General features: G+C 35.9%; 1 protein-coding gene across 1 annotated transcript in view; it reads left to right on the top strand.

Moving 5' to 3' along the window:
* The window catches only part of LOC128060627 (protein NPAT), a 51,795-nt gene extending 33,339 nt beyond the window's left edge, over positions 1-18,456 (top strand). Inside the window, exons 9-18 of the mRNA XM_052653010.1 lie at positions 2,090-2,181; positions 2,263-2,350; positions 6,163-6,259; positions 7,090-7,218; positions 9,442-11,109; positions 12,537-12,652; positions 12,728-12,836; positions 15,797-15,857; positions 15,959-17,114; positions 18,297-18,456. Coding sequence (XP_052508970.1) covers positions 2,090-2,181; positions 2,263-2,350; positions 6,163-6,259; positions 7,090-7,218; positions 9,442-11,109; positions 12,537-12,652; positions 12,728-12,836; positions 15,797-15,857; positions 15,959-17,114; positions 18,297-18,374 — 3,594 coding nt within the window. The 3' untranslated portion in view covers positions 18,375-18,456. The remainder of the gene's footprint in view (positions 1-2,089; positions 2,182-2,262; positions 2,351-6,162; positions 6,260-7,089; positions 7,219-9,441; positions 11,110-12,536; positions 12,653-12,727; positions 12,837-15,796; positions 15,858-15,958; positions 17,115-18,296) is intronic.
* The last annotated feature ends 1,502 nt before the right edge of the window (positions 18,457-19,958 follow it).

Raw genomic sequence — 19,958 nt, 5'->3', positions numbered from 1 at the left:
TAGAAATCTGTTCAAGAAAATTGGAGACATCACGGGAACATTTCACACAAGGATGGGCATGATAAAGGACAAATATGGTAAGGACCTAACAGAAGCAGTAGCGATTAAGCACAGCTGGCAGGAATACACAGAAGAGCTATATAGAAAAAGTCTTAATGACTCAAATAACCAAAATGGTGTGGTCACTCTCCGAGAGCCAGACATCCTAGGGTGTGAAGTTAAGTGGGCCTTAGGAAGCATTACTAAGAGCATGGCTAGTGGAGGTGATGGAATTACAGCTGAGCTATTTCAAATCCTAAAAGATGATGCTGTTAAAGTGCTGCACACAATAAGTCAGCAAACTTGGAAAAGTCAACAGTGGCCATAGGACTAGAAAGAATCAGTTTTCATTCCAATCCCAAAGAAAGGCAATGCCAAAGAATGTTCAAACTACTGTACCATTGCACTCATTTCACATGCTAGCAAGGTTATGCTCAAAATCCTTCACACTAGACTTGAGCAGTATGTGAACTGAGAACTTGCTGATGTAAAAGCTGAATTTAGAAGGCAGCAGAACCAGAGATCAAATTGCCAGCATTTGTTGGATCATAGAGAAAGCAAGAGAGTTCAAAAAAAAATCTGCTATTTCATTGACTACGTGAAAGCCTTTAACTGTAAGGGTCACAAACAAACTGGGGGAAATTCTTAAGAAATAGGAATACCAGACCACCTTACCTGCTTCCTGAGAAATCTATATGCAGATCAAGAAACAATAGTTAGAACTGGACATGGAACAGTGGACTGGTTCAAAATTGGGAACTCTACAATAAGGCTTTATATTGTCACCCTGCTTATTTAACTTGTGTGCAGAGTACATCATGCTGGATGAATCACAAGCTGGAATCAAGATTGCTGGGAGAAATATCAACAACCACAGATACGCAGATGATACAGTGAAGAGAAACTGAAGTGCCTCTTGATGAAAGTGAAAGAGGAGAGTGAAAAAGCTGGCTTAAAACTCAGCATTCAAAAACTAAGATCATGGCATACAGCCCATGACTTCATGGCAAAATGAAGGTGGAAAAGTGGAAACAGTGACAGGTTTTATTTTCTTGGGCTCCAAAATCACTGTATCACTGTGGATGGTGACTGCAACCATGAAATCAAAAGATACTCGCTCCTTGGAAGGAAAGCTGTGACACACCTACACAGCATGTTAAAAAAAACAGACACAAAGGTCTGTATACTCAAAGCTATGGTTTTTCCAGTAGTCATGTACAAATGAATGTGAGTGTTGGTCCATATAGAAGGTTGAGTGTGAAAGAACTGATGCTTTCAAATTGTGGTGCTGAAGACTCTTGAGAGCCCCTTGGACTGCAGGGAGATCAAACGAGTCAGTCCTAAAGGAAATCAACCCTGAATATTTATTGAAAGAACTGGTGCTGAAGCTGAAACTCTGACACTTTGGCCATCTGATGTGAAGAGGCAACTCATTTGAAAAGACCCTGATGCTGGGAAAGATGGAAGGCAGAAAGAGAAGAGGCAGTAGAGGATGAGATGATTAGATGGAATCACCAACTTGATGGACATGAATATGAGCAAACTCCAGCAGATAGTGAAGGCCAGGGAAGCCTGGCATGCTGCAGTCCTTGGTGGCACAAAGAATGGTACACAACTGAAGGGACTGAAGAACACCATCAAGACTAGGGATATTTACCAGTAAGAAACAGTCTAGTCAGAATAGCTAACATGTGCAAATGCACCAAGTAAGAAACAGAAGTATGTTTAAGAAACTGTAAATACATTGTTATTGCTGGATTATGCAATATAATAGGACATTTTTCCAGAATAGAGTCAGCTTATTTAAAACCTTGTATGAAAAGCTACAGAGTTTGGAACTACGTAGTTCCAAAGTGAAAAAGAAGTTGGTGAAGGATCTATGAAAATATTTGTAAGCAGTTAACATAGTAATCTGTTATTAATATGGAAGGCTCCACCATAACTTTTGAGTTTCTACCTAAATTTATTAAAACTATCCAGGTTCCATTGATTCCTTTTAGACAAATAATACTCTATCTTGTGCTTTTACTAATAGTGATTTCTTTTTCAGCAAATGGTTATTGAAAATGCACGAGAAAAGATACTAAGCAACAAGTCTCTTCAGGAAAAGCTTGCAGAAAACATTAATAAATTTTTGACTAGGTAAAATATTTGTGTTTAAAATACCTAATTGTTTTTGCCTGGTAGAGAACTACAATAAAAGTTTTCCTTTGTGTATTACAGTGACAACAGTATTGCTCAAGTACCTAAGCAAACAGATAGCAACCCTAGTGAACCAGAGACTTCAATTGATGAACTCCTGGGACTTCAGGTATGGTTAAGGGGTGGGGGGGATGTGGGGTGGGGGGGGTGTGGGTGGGTGGGTGGGGTGTGTGTGTGTTTGTGTGGGTGGGTGGGTGTGTGTGATTGAAAAGCCATGGCTAACCATATGTATAAGATGCTTTAAACTAATAATTAAAATACAGATTTCCTTCATTATCCAAATGTAATCTGTTCCTAAAAATGTGTTAGTGAATTTTCAACATCAAAATTGCAATACTTTTTCCTGTTTTATTAAAAAATAGTTGGTATACATCACTGTCTAAGTTTTAGGCATGTGGTACAATGATTTGATTTAATTATGTTAAAATTGCTTTATTAAGATGGTAGAATAAGACATTCCTAACCCAGCTAGTAACTCTCACCAGTTCTTCCAGCTATCAGTAAAATTTTCCTGCATCCATACAACAACCAATCATGTATTTCTTAGTATTTAATAATTAATGCTTCATTAGTAGATGTATTTTTGTTCAGTAAGCAGTACTGTGCAGTATATATAAAATAAATTACATTTCTTCTGTACCTGCATAAACTATATAAAAAGTAAAGAAACAGTGAAATGATATATTAAATTTATGTGAAGAATCCAAGTAATATTTAGCAAAATAAAGTGAGCATGACACTTTAAAAAGAAGTTACTAACTAAATGAATACTTGTCTGTGAGATTTACTGCTGAGAGTATATATATAAGGGCTGTAGTCATTTGCTGTCCAGTGACAGTGAAGATGAAAGAGGATGAGCTGGTAAAGGAAAAATTGAACAATATGTGTTTTAAGATTTGTAAATATCTTTTTGAAGAGCAGCTGAGATTGTGGTTGTTGCATAAGCTCTTACTTAGACTCTGAGATAATGTAGTCAATTTGTTGCTATACCACAAAATGAATTCATAATAATGAATTCATGATAGTAGTTTATTTTTAGATGATGAAATCTGAGTAAAACCACTCAGGTTTTTTTTTTTTTTTTGGTCACTTCCTTCAGAATACTTAAAGAACGCTTTATACATTTTCCTATAGTGAAATTCAGTAAATTTTAACAAAATATAAACAAACTTTTTGAAAGCAACGTGGCTTCCCTGATAGCTTAGTTGATGAAAGAATTCGCCTGCAATGCAGGAGACCCCGGTTCTATTCCTGGTTCAGGAAGATCTGCTGGAGAAGGGATAGGCTACCCACTCCAGTATTCTTGGGCTTCCTTGTGACTCAGCTGGTAAAGAAACCACCTGTAATGCTGGAGACCTGGGTTTGATCCATAGATTGGGAAGATTCCCTGGAGAAGGGAAGGGTTACCCACTCCAGTATTGTGGCCTGGAGAATTCCATGGGCAGTCCATGGGGTCGCAAAGTCAGATACAACTGAGCAACTTTCACTTTCACTTTTAAAATTATTTAGTAATCTTCCACTGTCTTGAAGTTTAACATATCCCCTATTCTAAATTTTTATAATCTTCAACTCCTTGCTTATATATTCTCCACAAATACATCAGGTGCTTACTGTAATGAAGACACTCTACTCTATTAGATACTGTGAGAGGTTATAAGAAAATGATGACACAGCCCTCTGTTCATGGTATTCATAATATTGTATACTGGGGAAAAGTTAAAAATTCAGATTTCAATAACTGAAAGAACAGCAATGGAGTAGTACATGCATCAGCTTCACTAAGAGAACAGAGCCACTTGTACAAATAGGTAAATTTTAAACATATTTTTATACATCTTTGTAACCTTGGGATAGGCAAGATATCTTGGGTTATACAAATCACTGACTGTCATTTTTTTTAAAGACTTCCTTAAATTCAAAATATGTGCTTGTTAAAAGCAACATTAAAGGGGCTTCCCTGGTGACTCAGTGGTAAAGGATCCACCAGCCAATACAAGGGACACTGGTTTGATAACTGATCTGGGAAGATCCCATATACCCGTACACCACAACTACTGAGCCTGTGCTCTACAGCCCAGAAGCTACAACTGCTGACCCCACGAGTCACAAGTACTGAAGCCGAGAGACCATGCGTCACCACAAGAGAAGCCACCGCAGTGAGAAGCCTGTGTACCACAACTAGAGAGTAACCCTCACTTGCTGCAACTAGAAAGGCCCATGCAGCAACAGCACAGCACAGCCAAAAATAAAAAATAAATAAACTTCTTTTTAAGTTTTAGAAAGTATTTTTTAAAAAGCATCATTAAAGAAAGTTAAAGGGCAGACTGACAAGTTTAGAACATGCATTTCAGGATTCTTTCCATTATGATTTTTAAAGTTTGAATATAATGAGAAATTTACTAGAAAAATGCTTTTCCTCAGCAATAACTTTTGAAGAGGTTATGCACCACTTCATAGTTTGATTAACATTGGATTGTTGATTCTTGACATTATTTACATTATGATAGATTTTTCAAGTTCATAGATAAAGAAGTATTTGTTCAAGCTCCTGGCTTTCTTCTAAATCACATTTCATCCAGAATTATTGATGTTCTCTTTACATCTTCATTGTCAAAAGTTAATTGGTTCTTTAGTTTCTCTTTTCATTTTATGGCCATTTTTATTTTAAAAATGCACCCTTTTAATCATTTCATGAGAGTTCCACCTTATCTCTTGCTCCACATGAATTTCCTCTCCCTTGGGATCCAAATGTATGCTTCACCAGAATTGAAGAATTTAAACAATTTAAAGGTATTGTTTAAACTGGCATGCTGCTTTTAAGGATAAGCTCATAAGCAAGGATTGTTCAACATTTAGAGGAAGTATTTAAAATGTGGATACAGGGACTTCTCTGGCAGTAAGGAGTTAAGACTCCTTGCTTCCACTGAAGGGGGCACAGGTTCCAGCCCTGATGAAGGAACTAAGATCCCACATGCTTCGTGGCACAGCCAAAAAAGTCAAAAATTTTTAAAAATAAAATGAAGAGACAAAAACAAGCAGATAAAAAGAGTGAGATAGATTTATATTGGAGGATCTAGAAAGCAGTGTACAACAAACTAATATGAAGAAAGCTAATTAAAGAACATTATTAAACCAAAATCATAGAAAAAGATAAACGAGGTGGAATACTGGACAAAGGTGGTCAAAAGGTACAAATTTTCAGTTGTAAGTGCAGGGGATGCAGTGTACAACGCAGTGACTACAGTTAACACTGCTGTAACAGCTGAGGTTAGGGGTGCTGACCCCACATGCAGTCAAAAGCCCACTTCATACCTTATAGTCAGCCCTTCGTGTATCAGTACCACAAGTGCAAATTCAGCCAAAATTGGATTTTGCAGGGCTATAGTACATATTTATTGAAAAAATTCTGCATATAAGTGGACCTGCACAGTTCAAACTTATGTTGTTCAACAGTCAACAGTATTTGAAAATTAAGAGGGTATATCCTAAGAGTTCTCACAAGGAAAAAAAAATTTTTTTTTTCTTTTTAAAAAATATATATGAGATGATGGATATTAAGTAAGCTTCTTTTGGTAATCATTTCACAGTATCTGTACATCAAGTCATTACATGGTATAACTTAAATTTACATAGTGCTGTATCTCAAGTAATAAAGAACATTGCAGCTTGATTTTACTTTGTCTACATAAATATTCCTAGGTTTATTTTATTTTAATGTTTGGGAATATATTCACCAAAGTGATTAAATAGTAGAATTAGGAAACATTCACTTTCTATTTGCTAATCTTGTTTTAATTTGAGTGAATAGTGTTAAAATCAGAAGAAATTTTCTTGGAAGGGAATAGATGTCCAATAATTACTTTCTTGATGTTAAACCATATCAGTTCAATTGGAATCACTTGTTTGTTTTTGTTTTTGCAGAGTGAGATCCATATGTCTGAAGAAGCTATACAGGATATATTGGAGCAGACAGAATCAGATCCAGCATTTCAGGCACTCTTTGATCTATTTGACTATGGTAGGTAGACCATTTCTTTCAAGATAGTTCGGAAAAAATGTTTCTTCAATTTCTTTGGAGAAGTAGCCTAAATGGTGAAATAACATTTCCCGGAGCATCTGGAGAAAGTTCCTGTGTTTTCATATGAAAGAGTTTTTTCTTTCTTTTTAATTTTGTCTGCACTGGGTCTTCATTGTGGTGTGTGAGGCTCTCTAGTTGTGGCATGTGAGCTTAGTTGCTCTGAGGCATAGGGAATCTTAGTTCCCTAACCAGGGATTGAACCCACATGCCCTGCATTGGAAGGCTGATTCTTAACCACTGAACCACCAGGAAAGTCTTGTTTTTTCTTAAAGATACTTTACCTGTAAAAATAGATAGCAGTCTTGTGGGTGAGAGGGATAGTTGTGGGCAGTATTTCCAGTCATCAAAAATGTGTTGTGAAAAAAAAAATGTGTTGTGGTCTCCTACTATGCACACATTATACTAAGCACAGTTGGATAATACCAAAGAAATAAAAATATTTGGCCATTGCCTTCCATCTTATAGCCTAGTGCAATAGTGCTAAAAGTGTAGTCTCCCAACTAGCAGATCAGAATTACCTGAGAACATGTTAAAAATGCAAATTCTTGGACCTGTATATTATGATATATAGTAAAGTATAAGAACTACTGGTCTAGAGGAAAAATCATACTTGTCAATGATATATAAGGCAACATGTTAAAAACCATAATCAAAGGGCTATAATTAAAACCAAACTTTAATATTTGCTGACCACTGTCAAGATGTATTAATTGATGCTTATTTTTATTTTGGTCATTTAACCAATTGTTTCCCTATTCCCGTTTTAACAGGTAAAACAAAGAATAATAAAAATATATCACAAGGCATTTGCAGTCAGCATATGGAAACCAATCCAAGCATAGTCTTAGCAGGTGAAACTAATCTAGCAGTTAAAGGTACTTTTGAAACAGAAGAATCTGGTAAGAATTCAGTTTTGTTAATATAAATCCTAATATCAATCCCAAAATCTCTAAGGCAGAAAATGTTTAATTTGAAAATTGTTTGAGCTATTCCCACGCCCACTTGTTCCTTCATGATGCAGTGGACTTGACATGCACAATTCGGTGTGACTAGTATTGACCAATTCAGCCAAAGTCTATAACTTCAAACATAATTTTTTGAGGCACATATTCATAATAAATCCCTAATATGTAAGGTTGATTTGTGGTATTAATCATCCAACCTAGTAAGCAAATACAGCTGAGTGTTCGGTATCTATCCCTCTTATTTAGAGGAAATTGTATACTCTGCTGAAGGTTCTGAATTAATAGATTTTATGAGGTTTTAGGTCATATTCCTGTATGTTTACTAAGTCACTTCTTACGTTTCTGCCTACTAGAATACCAGTATAGCACATAATTGTCCTACAGTAACTGAGGACAGGCAGTGAATATGTCTGTCTTAGATCTTTTAAAATTTTGCCAAGTTTTTTAAAATTTCATTTTTGTGATGTATCCTAAGTCACTTTTCAGTATGTCTGATTCTGTGTGACCCATAGACTATCACCCACCAAATTCTTTTGTCCATGGGATTTTCCAGGCAAGAATACTGGAGTAGGTTGCCATTCCCTTCTCCAGGGGATCTTCCCCACCCAGGGATCAAACCCACGGTCTCTTAAATCTCCTGCACTGGCAAGCAGGTTCTTTACCACTAGCACCACCTGGGAATCCCGTAACACTTGGAGAAGTGCACAATAAAAATATACTTTGCTCTTTGAATTATCAGCAAGCACATACCCACATAACAATCTCTCAGGTCAAAAAATAGAATACTGCCAGCACCACAAAAACGTCTGTTTATATCCCTTTCCAAGCACTATTCCTTTCATAACCATTATCCTGGCTTCCCTCATGTTATCCTGGCATCTCACACTTGCTAAATTTTATGCCTGTTTGGTACCACTCTATCCGTTTCTGTCTACACCAAGGTATGCCAATGTAATCTTTTCTGTTCATCTGTTTTTAAATCCCATTACTCCTTGCAACTCCATCAAAAAACATCATGACTTCCAAGTTTCACATTATGTCTTCCAAAACCTAGTTTTGGAATATGTCAGACTATATTCCTACTGAGAGTCCTTTGCCTGTACCCAAGCCCAATCCTCCATTTCTTCTTAGGTTGAATTGTAGTAGGATGTCTTTCTCATATATACTATGTGTGGAAGATTGTACCCTGCCCTGCAGAAAATGAAACTTGAAATCCTATTTGCTAAGAAAGTCTCTTCCCGTGTGATTAAAACTGACTACCTGGATATAATTTCTACTGATTTCCCCACAATGAGGATTTTCATGTGCTCCAAACCCACTATTATGTTACCAGTGTCACATTAACAGAATTTGATAATGGTTGCTATACATTTTTCTAGATTTTTCCCATTATATATTTCATATTGTTAATATTTTCTAAACTGTGAATGATGTATAACAGTATATCAGTATTTTCTCAAATGCCCTTTTTTCTAACTATTGCACTTCTTTTATTTGTCAAGGTCTCCTCCTGACATACCTCTTTTATAACACTTTCTCACATTCCATAGGCTCGAAAAGGTGCCTTTTGTTCCTATACTCTTACAGTTATTAGCATGTTTTATTATGACTTTCTGTTCTGTATCTACCTCCCTTTCTAGATCACCAAGGGCAAATTGGGTCATTCATCTTTATATCCCAGTACCAATCATATGATTGATATTCGGTGTGTAATAAATCTTAAACAGTACACAGTAACATCAAATGTTAGTTATGCAAAATGTACTTAGCCCCATTTCACCTTCATCATGAATATATCAGATAGTATGGTAGAAGTTGAAAAGTCAGCTGTTTTGAAAAAACTGTGTGTTTGTAGCCAGTTTTTATATATTGGTACATATTAAATGTTCTTAAAAGTATATATTTTTTTCTTCATATGTCATCTGTTTTCTAAAAAGCTTGAAAAACAATTTGACATGTGTATAAACAGGCATCAGTGATAAGAGAAGTATCTAAATTTTTTGATACTCAGAAAATGAGAGAATTTATCATATTTCCATTTGCTGGTATGTCAAAGATTAGTCATCTCCTTGGCAAAATAGGTTTAACACTAAAGAAGACTACCTCAGGCTGTTATCCACACTCACCATATGTTTCTGTCATCCTAATATTTTGCAGATGATCCATCTGGTCAACCCTCATTTTGTACTTCCTATCAAAATGAAGACACATCAAATGTTTTGAAGAATGGCAGCAACCATGATGAGCTTAGACAGGAAGCCCAGGAACATTTTTCCCACATAGACACTAGCATCCAGAAAAAGGCATTTAAAACAGTTGTATCTACTGAACAGAAGTGTAACCTTGATATTACCTTTGAGTCTGTGCCTAGTTTGAGTGACTTTAATGAAAGAGTAAACTCTGATGCTGAATGTAATCAGCATTGTGCTGAATTATACACCAGTCAGATGTCCACTGAGACTGAAATGGCTCTGGAAGTTGAAAAGAATTCTTTGTCTCCAAGTGTACAGAATGAGTCTCAGTTACAGCCTCATCAGTCACCTATACCAATAAGTTCAGTTGTTTCCCTTGGTGGTGAAACTAACAGTGAGAACTTAATTCTTTCTGGAAAAACTTCTCAACTTTTACCCCAAAATATTCCATTAGCTGGAAAGGCATCTAAAAAAGGTCAGTTTTGTGAAAGTTCTGATGATACAAGAAGACTTAAAGCTGATTTCCATGATTCCAAGTCACCAGATTCTAGAGAAATTCATCAGAATAAAATTGAAATTAATAGTGTGTTACCAGTTGCATCACAGCACCTTGCAGATTGCCAAGATAATTCTTCACTTCAGATATTACCTGCACCTATTGAAAATTCGGGTTTAACTGTATCTGAACAAAAAGTAGAAATTCACCTTGAAGATTCAGTGTCTTCAATTAAACAACCGTCTAATGATTCATCATCTATTGAGTTAAATCATACAATACATGAAACTCAGTCCTCCAAGTCTGAAAAAGTTTCTTTGGATTCACAAGAGCCTTCATCCTCTGTAAAAGAAGATGGAGAAAGTATTTTTCTCTCTTTAGGTGAAAATAACTGTGAAGAAGTTACAATGATGCCATCAGAAAGTAATCCTATAGAAGATAGACATTCTCTTCCTTCAGAATCTGTGTGTTCTTCAATGAGGGAGTCTCATCCTGAGTCCCAGAATACTAATAATAAACCTGCTAATGACAAATCTACAGAGATAGATGCATCAAATATAGTCTCTCTGAAAATTATCATCAGTGATGATCCATTTGTTTCCTCAGATACTGAGCTTAACAGTGCGGTTTCTAGTATCAGTGGAGAAAACTTGCCAACTATAATTTTGTCTTCTCCTGCTAAATCACCTTCCAGGAGTGCAGAATTAGTTAAATGCCTGTCTTCAGAAGAAACCACAGGTGCTATCTCATCTGCTGAAGGAACTGGGGATTCAGCCTCAATGGAACAGAGCCTTTTAGCACTCAAACCTGAAGACTCTACAGTAAACAACATGCAGAATGAAGACAGCATTGCTCTTTCAACCAATGTTACACCATGTGTTTCCAAGGATGGGGGATACATACAGTTAATGCCAGCTACGAGCACAACTTTTGGCAATTCAAGTAATATTTTGATAGCTACCTGTGTAACTGATCCGACAGCCTTAGGCACAACTGTCAGTCAGTCAAATGTTGTGGTGTTGCCTGGAAATTCTGCACCTATGACTGCTCAACCTCCACTATCTCAATTACAGACACCCCCAAGGTCAAATAGTGTATTTGCTGTCAATCAGGCTGTGTCACCCAACTTTTCACAAGGTAACTAAGAACATCATAGTAAAGTTCATTTCTCTGGAATGGGATCAACTTTCATTTGTGTGTGTAGTGATTGATTAGAAGGTAATAAATCATGGATGATAGTATAAGATTCAAAAATTTGTCAGCTCTGGAATTCAGTGGTTTACTTTTTCACTTCTTTCCACAATTCTCAATCCATGTCTGAGCTACAAGAAAAAGAGAGCAGTGGGGAGACTAATTCATCAAAAAGCTGTATACCTACTAAAACCCAATGTTGTGGGAGATTTTTCTTAAATAGCTGTTACCAGTCTTGGTTTTCCAGAAATTTATTACCTATGTGGACAGACTTCCAAGACAAAAACTTGAATTTCTCCCTCTGTAATACCCTTTGTAATTTCTCACTATTTTCCACCTTTGAAAATTGATCCCTGTCTTTTGAATTCTTTGTTTATAGGAGGACTTGTGGCATTTATGACATGCCATTTTATATGTAGTTCATGATTGAATGCCTGGCATAGTGGTCGTTCTTGATTGTATGTTCCTTGTAGGTGGAGTTTGTGGTGCATTCATCTACACTTCTTATTTATTGATTCCCAAGCTCTTTTCCCTTTTTTTTTTTTTCTTTTTACATTTAGGCATACAGTTAAAGCAGATTAAATATCAGCAGTTAAGTATCAAGCCTGATGGATCTAAAATTAAAGAAAGGGTCGAAATTAGTAGGCTGTGTGGGTCTTTAGCCAAAGTTTAGAGAAATAAGTAGTATTTGGAGTAAAAGGAAGGGAATCTTAAACAGCACAAGGATAGGTAGGTATTTGAGAGACTGAAAAGTGTTCATGAAGGTGAGGAGATCAAACTTACAGGAGCAGTTAATGAATTTATTAGGAAAAGATTCATTTACAGGACAGGGTTAAATGAATTATGATAGCTATAGACCATATGGTTGACATTTCCATGTGAGCATTGTACTTTCCCCCACAGTTTTGACTGGTTGCTCACTTATCTGGACCTTTTTGGACAGATACCACTGACATAATAGTTTGGGTTTGATTTATCAGTCTTCAGTTAGGACCTAATTTTATGGTAAAAGATTCAGACCTGAAACCTGTACTACCAACTTTTCAGTCAATTTCACTGTTTTTTCTAGAGGGGAATCAAGGTTACAACTCTAATATGATCTCCTGGCTATAGAGTCTTATGTTTACTCATGATGTTTAGCTTGACTAAGTGCCATAGAATACTTTACTTCAGATTGACTTTTTCTCAATTTGTTAGCCTTGCTGTTGTCCCTAAATTAATTATTTTAAAGAGAGTAGGTTTATATAAAAAGGAATTTATAATTGTATAGAATTTATTTCAAATTAATCATTACTTTGGTGCCTTGTATTTATGAGAGAAAAACCGCATTTTATTGAGAATTGTTGTTTTTGTTGTCATCGTTGTTTTTGAAGGATCTGCCATTATAATTGCTTCTCCAGTCCAACCTGTACTTCAAGGAATGGTGGGAATGATTCCTGTGTCTGTGGTTGGACAGAATGGAAATACCTTTTCTGCCCCTCCTCGGCAGGTAAGATTTATGAACTGAAAATGGCTCGGTGCCATTTTTCAAACAAAATACAATTAATGGCTTCTTCTCTTCTAGGTCCTTCATATGCCTTTGGCAGCACCTGTATGCAATAGAAGTATCTCTCAATTCCCTGTCCCTCAAAAATCTTTGAAGAGTCAGGGACTAAAAAGCAAACCTTGTACAGGTATGTTTTTGAGTTGATTCATGTCAACTTTATGTAATGCTTTTGTTTTTTGTTTTCTTTAATACTGATAGCTTCCCTAACGGTGATTGTCCAAGCTTTGCTTAAAGTTTTCTGCAGTAATTAGAAAAAAAGACAAATGGAACAGAACAGAATTTAGAAAGAGATCATGTATTTATAGGAACTTGTATGTAGTAGAGATAACATCAGAAGTCAGAAGAAATAGAATGGTTTGTTTAGTAAATGAAATCTACTAGCTATTATGTATTACAGGGAAACAATAATCTCTTCCTCACACTATATATAAAATTAGGAATTCCAAGAAGATTAACAGGTAAAAGTGAACAGCAGAACAAATAATAAAAGAAAATATAGGAGAAGAATCCTAATGAGGGCTGAAATAAAGTATTCCTTTTGAAAAATTAAAAAAGAATAACTTATAAATTGAAAAAATTTGGTAATGCTGACTACTCTAAAGTTAATGATTTTTAGTACAACAAAAGACAGCCATATGCATGAGATTTTCATTCAAGATCTTTATGAATATTGTGCTGAGTTCTCAAACTTCTCTAGCTCAGACTTAATCTTCATGGGGGACAAAATGCCTAACCTTCAGAACTTTTGACTTGTTTCATTTCTAAGTCTTTTAAATATTCTTTTCAGCCAATCCCTCCCATCCCTTTATCTTTAATTTTTTATTAGACCTATGTAATTTTTAACAGTCACCTCTCTCAAAATACTCTCATTTTCATGGATATACCATTGAATCTGTGTTCAACCAGTGAGAGCTCTTACTACCTGAACCCTTACCTTTACCTGAATTTTCACTTGGGTTCATTTCCTTCCCTATCCAGGCTAAATCCCACAGTCTACCACATCAGCCACTTTTCCCACTGTTCTAAACACTTTGATATTCACATTCTTCTAACATGTCTGCTTGACACCCTCTAGTCATGGATCTATGCAGCCAACGATTTCTATGCCTTTATACCTGGGCTTCTTAGCATTGCTTTAGAACATCACTTCGCTGACAAAGGTCCGCATAGGCAAAGTTAAGGTTTTTCCAGTAGTCAAGTACAGCTGTGAGAGTTGGACCATAAAGAAGGCTGAGTGCCAAAGAATTGATGTTTTGAATTGTGCTGAGGAAGACTCTTAAGAGTCTGTTGGAATACAAGGAGATCAAACCAGTCCATCCTAAAGAAAATCAACCCTTGAATATTGATTGGAAGGACTGATGCTGAAGCTGAAACTCCAGTACTTTGGCCACCTGATGCGAAGAGCTGACTCATTAGAGAAGCCCCTGATCCTCGGAAAGATTGAAGGCAGGAGGAGAAGGGGACGACAGAGAATGAGATGGTTGGATAGCATCACTGACTCAATGGATATGAATTTTCACAAACTCCAGGAGATAGTGAAGGCTAGGGAAGCCTGATGTGCTGCAGTCCCATGGGGTCTCAAAAAGTCAGACACGACTTAATGACTGCAGAAGTGATGCCATTCAGTAACACTTAAAATTTTCTCACCCTCACTGCCATTTAGTGATCATTTTAAATGTTTACCTGTCTTCCTTTTCTCCCATTTCTCCTTCATACTATGTCATACTTCCACAGGTTTTCTCACATCTATTCAGTCACTACTATCCTCACTCTAAGCCAATGATTTTGCTTTTTATCAATAGTAAAGTCCATTTTTTCACATCACTGCCACTTAATATGTACCCATTCATCTAAAATCATTCTTTCCTTTTTGGTTCTTTCTTAGAGAAATATTTCATTCTTTTTAAGGTTAATGCAGTCTACCTTCTGTCTTCTGTGTATCTTCATCTTCTCTTTCTTTGGCTCCTTCCCTCTGTGGCTGTTCAACTATGGATACAAGGACCTTTCCCACCATTCCTTTAGGTTTTTTCCACCTACCAGTCCTTTATCCCCAACCCTCTTTATCTCCCAGTCTTTCTTCATCCATATTATGTCCTTTCTCATCTTTCTATTAAAACTGTTTAAAGTCACCAGTGACCTCCTAATACTGCCATATGCATTGGATGTTTTCCATTCTTACCTTACTTTACTTCCCTCTAACAGTTGATACTGTGGGTAGCTTCTAGAATGAATGCATTCCTCCCTTTCTAATTTTATGTAACTTAAGATCTACATACTCTGCATATCTAAGTCTAACTTCTTCCTCAAAAACCTCTTCTGCCTACCTTTTTCCTCTTGGTTAGTGTCAACATGTATTCCTCATTTATTTTTCACATCCGTGCGAGTGCCCATCTGTAAGACCTTCATCATCTCCTACCTCTAATATTTTTAGCCATCTAACTAGAATTCCTGTTTCTAATTCATCTTCTGTGCTGTCGCTAGAGTGACTTCCTAAAACAAATCTATTCATGCATCATCCCTAGTTAAAACTCTTAAAAGATTCGCTATTAAACCTTTTGAATAATACACAAAGTCTTCCACAATATCATCTTTGCTTTCCTTTCCAGCTTCATATCTTGCTGCCCTTCCACATAAACTCAGAAGTCCTTGGAAATTAAAATATGGATATTAAAACTCCAGAGCATGTCATCTGAGTGACATAGGCTTGCAAACATGATACCTTAAATAAGCCTTCTGTCTTAATTTTTAAATAGGAATAAAGTATTTTCTCTAAATAACTTTTAAGTACTGCCCTTAACTACTACATTGATCATTGTAATCTATAGATCGAAGACTGGATTCACTTTTGCCTGGAGTTGAAGCAGGTCATTTGTTACATATTTATACTTATTCAGTAAAATGATCATCTTGTATATACTACCAAGGTGTTTTTTAAGATCCAGTATGTGAAAGTATTTCATTTTTTAAATTAGCTATAGCTTAAATTTTTCTCATGATGTCAGATTCTGTGATCTGTTCTATTTCCTTTCAGAAAAATGTACTTTCAGGAATGTTTTTCTTTTCTAATTAACTTGTTTATAATTCCAGGGAAACAGGCAAATAATTTGGTGGATTCATCAAGTCACTCAGTTGGATGTCATGCACAGCGGTGAGCATAAAAGTAGTTTCTGTCTTAGAGTATTTGAATGCTCAAGTTAAAAACAAAGAATTTCTTTATGTGGCTAAGAAAAAAATTTTTTTTTCTTGTAGAACTGAAGTTTCTGACAAGATTATGGCCACAGATCTTGGGAAAAAATTGGAAGAAACCACAGTTCCCTTCTCAGTAGAAAGTACAGTTCCAGTTAGCAAGCCATTTGAAAGCCACAGACGTGTGCTCTGTTTTGATAGCACTGCTTCTCCTGTGGCAAATACACAGGGGACAAATCAAAAGTTGGTGTCCCAAAGCAAAGAAAGAAATGACATTTCATTTTCTAACCTTGACTCACCCATTGTGTCCTCCACCTTAAAACCCCCTGCTAATAATGCTGTCAAAAGAGAGAGGGAGAAACCTTCTATGCCTAAAATTTTCTCTAAATCAGAAACTGCCATTGGCCGACATGCCACCATAAAAGAAACTCAGTCAGAAAAGAAAGTTTCACCAACAGAAACTATACTTGAATCTTTCCATAAAGCAACAGCTAATAAGGAGAATGAACTGTGCAGCGATGTGGAAAGGCAGAAAAATCCAGAAACTTCAAAACTGTCTAATGGGCAGCAAAATGGGGGTGTGCGGAATGAAAAAACTGTAACTTCACTTCAAGAGCTCACCAGAAAACAAGGCACATCCTCAAACAGTAAAAATATCTTTTCAGTAGGTGCACCTGTGAAGGATTTGAAACAAGAACAAACCAGGTCTGCCAGTTCTTTGATTAACCCACTCACCAAACACACCACAGAAATGTTACAAGATATTCAGTGGCATAGCCCAGTAAATAGACTCACAGATAGTACTGATTTATCTATACCCCGAACATCTGGCTCAGGAGCAGGGGAAAAACTTAAAGAAGAACCTACAGATGGTATCAAGGTCCCTTCTAGTAGGCGTTTTGGTGAAGACAGCACGCCCAAAGTAATGGTCCCTCCTGTCACGCCAGACTTGCCTGCTTGCAGCCCTGCCAGTGAAACAGGGAGTGAAAACAGTGTGAACATGGCTGCCCACACATTAATGATTCTCTCCAGAGCAGCCATCTCTAGGACTACTTCATCTACTCCTCTAAAAGACAATACCCAACAATTTAGAGCATCTTCACGGAGCACCACAAAAAAACGGAAAATTGAGGAATTAGATGAGCATGAGCGAAACTCCCGCGCTTCTAATAAAAGTCTTGCAAATTCATCAATGCCAATGAAAAAGAAGAAAATTAAGGCAAGTGTGAAAGTCTTTAATTTCAAAACCACACGTTGCCCTTCTTTCAGCGCTCAGGTTAAAGGTCTCATCATTTTTTGCCGTAGCTACTTAACATTTAATCAAGATAGCTTTGGGTTTTGATTGACAAAATACATTCTCTAGCAGTATCTCTCAGCCATTGTGGTACTCAGAAGTTAAGTAGGTGAAACATTTCCAAACAATTGCTAAGGCATTTATTTATAAACATCTTCCTTGGGAAAAGGTGTTTGGCGGAAAGAATGACATACCATGAAAAATTGGGAAGCCACTGTTATTTGTAATTATCAGGTGAAAACTGCTGTGCAGCCCCTTCATCTTAGGTTTGTTTCCAATGTCCTGCCATCTCTTCCATAGATTCTTATACTTGTTAATATTTAGAGCAGTGTAAAAGTTAAATTTATCTGTCTTTAACCATGCTTACCTGAGGAAAGTAATATAGGATTATCACTGATAAAGTCATTTTTCCTCAATCTGTTTAGCCATTTGGTAAGTGGAATATGAAAAGAAAGGTTTAAAATGTCATAAAGGAAGTACCATATCAAGGAAAGAATCCTGGTTTCTGAGCCTGGGCTGAATCCTGCATCTCCTGCTTATTGGTTCTCCTGCTTATTGGTTCTATTACCATTATTAAATAGCCTGTAACATCTCTTGAGTCTTAACTGCATCATTGGACATGAGGTTACACACATCTTACCCAATGGCTGTGAGACTAAATGTAGTATTTATAAAGTGCCTGGAGTATATTAAATATTTGCAACTTGAAAAGTACTTGTTACTCTTAAAATCTTAGTAAAACTTTCTGAGGTTTATGGTTTAGCAGTAATGAGTACCTTATTAGCATGTTCTAGCTTATTATTAGCATGTTCTATCTTGTCTCTTTCAACATTCATATACTCTGAATTTGTATAATGTTTTGTGCTCTAAAATAATGTTGAGGTACCATTGAAGTATAGTTTATTAAACTTGGATTTATAACAAATTGTGTCTACCTTTCTGTATAACTAAAATTCTAATGAACTAAACTGTTTCAACAAAAATTTTGGTAGTGTATGAAGTTCTACATGACTTAATAAGAAAGCTAGCTTTTGGGCCTTGTTTAAGTTGGATATGTCAACTTAGTTCATTTTTTCTTTTTTTTTTTTCTTTTTTTTTTTTTGACAGAAAAAGAAGCTACCCAGTTCATTTCCAGCTGGAATGGATGTGGACAAATTTTTGTTATCATTGCATTATGATGAGTAAATATTGTGAACATATAAGAACAGTGGCTATTTAAAACTATGATTCCTTAAACTATGAGTGTAGGGAATGAGATACTGACAGAATCTGAGAGCATGACCTGCACTTTCTTTCATTGTACTGAAATTTCACTTTATTTCTAAATCATGCTGTTTTAAGGCAGCTTCCTAGTTTGTAAATAGATGTACCTGGTATTGTGGAAAAAACATTTGCAGAAATGTAAGTAAAGCCAATCTGCAAAACTGTATAGCTTTAACAATTGCATCTTGTTAATATTGTGTAAATCTTGTTGAAATAGAGGTTAAATCAGCCTGATGTTCTTTTATTTTTTGATTTCTTATGATCTCTAATTTTGAAACTTATTCATCTGGAATAGTTTCTCACTTTGAGTGGGAAAATTACACTTTTCCTTATAAATTGCCTTCAGTACTTGTCCTGCATCTATCTGAAGACAGCCAGTAATTAGTGCAGAAGTGATAAGGAATTCAAATGGTAATAAAGTAACCAGAAATTAACAATTTGGGGTTTTTTTCTAGAGTGAATACTTTGCCACTCCTGACAATTGCAGTAAAGATTGTATTCCTAAAATTTTACACTTTGTCTCTTCTGGTTGTTCCGGTCTCTTTGTTTTAAGGAGAGAATATTAATGCCATTTGAACACCATTCGAGTGTTCTGATCTTTCATTTATAACTTGTAAGATCTTTTACAGAACTTTAAGCATTTAGACTATTGAGCCATAAAAAGTTTAGTTATGTAGTAGTTGAAATTTCTTGGTATGTATATACTTCTCCCCTAAATACTGGGGATTTAAAGAATTGCACTAATTCATAAACTTTTTACATAGTAGTGACCAATGCACATTTAATTTAAATTTTGTGTTCTATGTTAAAGCTTGTATGGAGGATTATCTTCTGTTGTCCTTTTAGAAAGCCATGTCCATCATAAGATGTAAAAAGAGAAATCATAGTTTTCTATTTTAATTTAGTTTCTCCTAAAATGGGCTGTGTTACACTTGGATAGAGGATGCTGTCTCTGTACCCCTTATTATAGAGTTACTCTCAAAAGGTCCTTAAGGAGAATGAAAGAGGTGCCTTCTGTATGTTAGACTCACACACATCAGTCAAGTTGAAGAATTGGTTTAAACCTTTAAATGAGTACAGAAATTATAATTCATACTTAACCAATTGTGCCTAGATTTTAAAGTATGTTCTCTTAAGTGCGTTCTGTTTTGTTTAATATCAGTATATGCAAGGTTTTTTCTGAAAATGTCTGTATTTATGAGTTATTTTCCTCAACCTTTTTTTTTTTTTTTGATACTGGGCCTTTAACATCCTACTTCCTACTTTAACACAACAGTTCTCAGTGTGGAAATCACGTCTTACTTGCTGAACCTTACTGCAGAAATTTGTGTTGTAATAAATTTTTATGGTATGGAAGTGGTCTGTTTCTAAAGAACTAGGGGTAGTTAATACAGTTAATGTTTATTTAACTCAGCTTGATACTGTACAGTTAGGTTTGAATAAATATTTTCATTAACTTCAAAAGTTTGAATTCTTTCATATTGGCAGTCATTCTAGTTTAGATAC

This window comes from Budorcas taxicolor, chromosome 15 (genome assembly GCF_023091745.1).
Source record: "Budorcas taxicolor isolate Tak-1 chromosome 15, Takin1.1, whole genome shotgun sequence".
Lineage (NCBI taxonomy): Eukaryota > Metazoa > Chordata > Mammalia > Artiodactyla > Bovidae > Budorcas > Budorcas taxicolor.
Note: the sequence above shows the minus strand (reverse complement) of the source record. Positions and strands in the feature narration are given on the sequence as shown.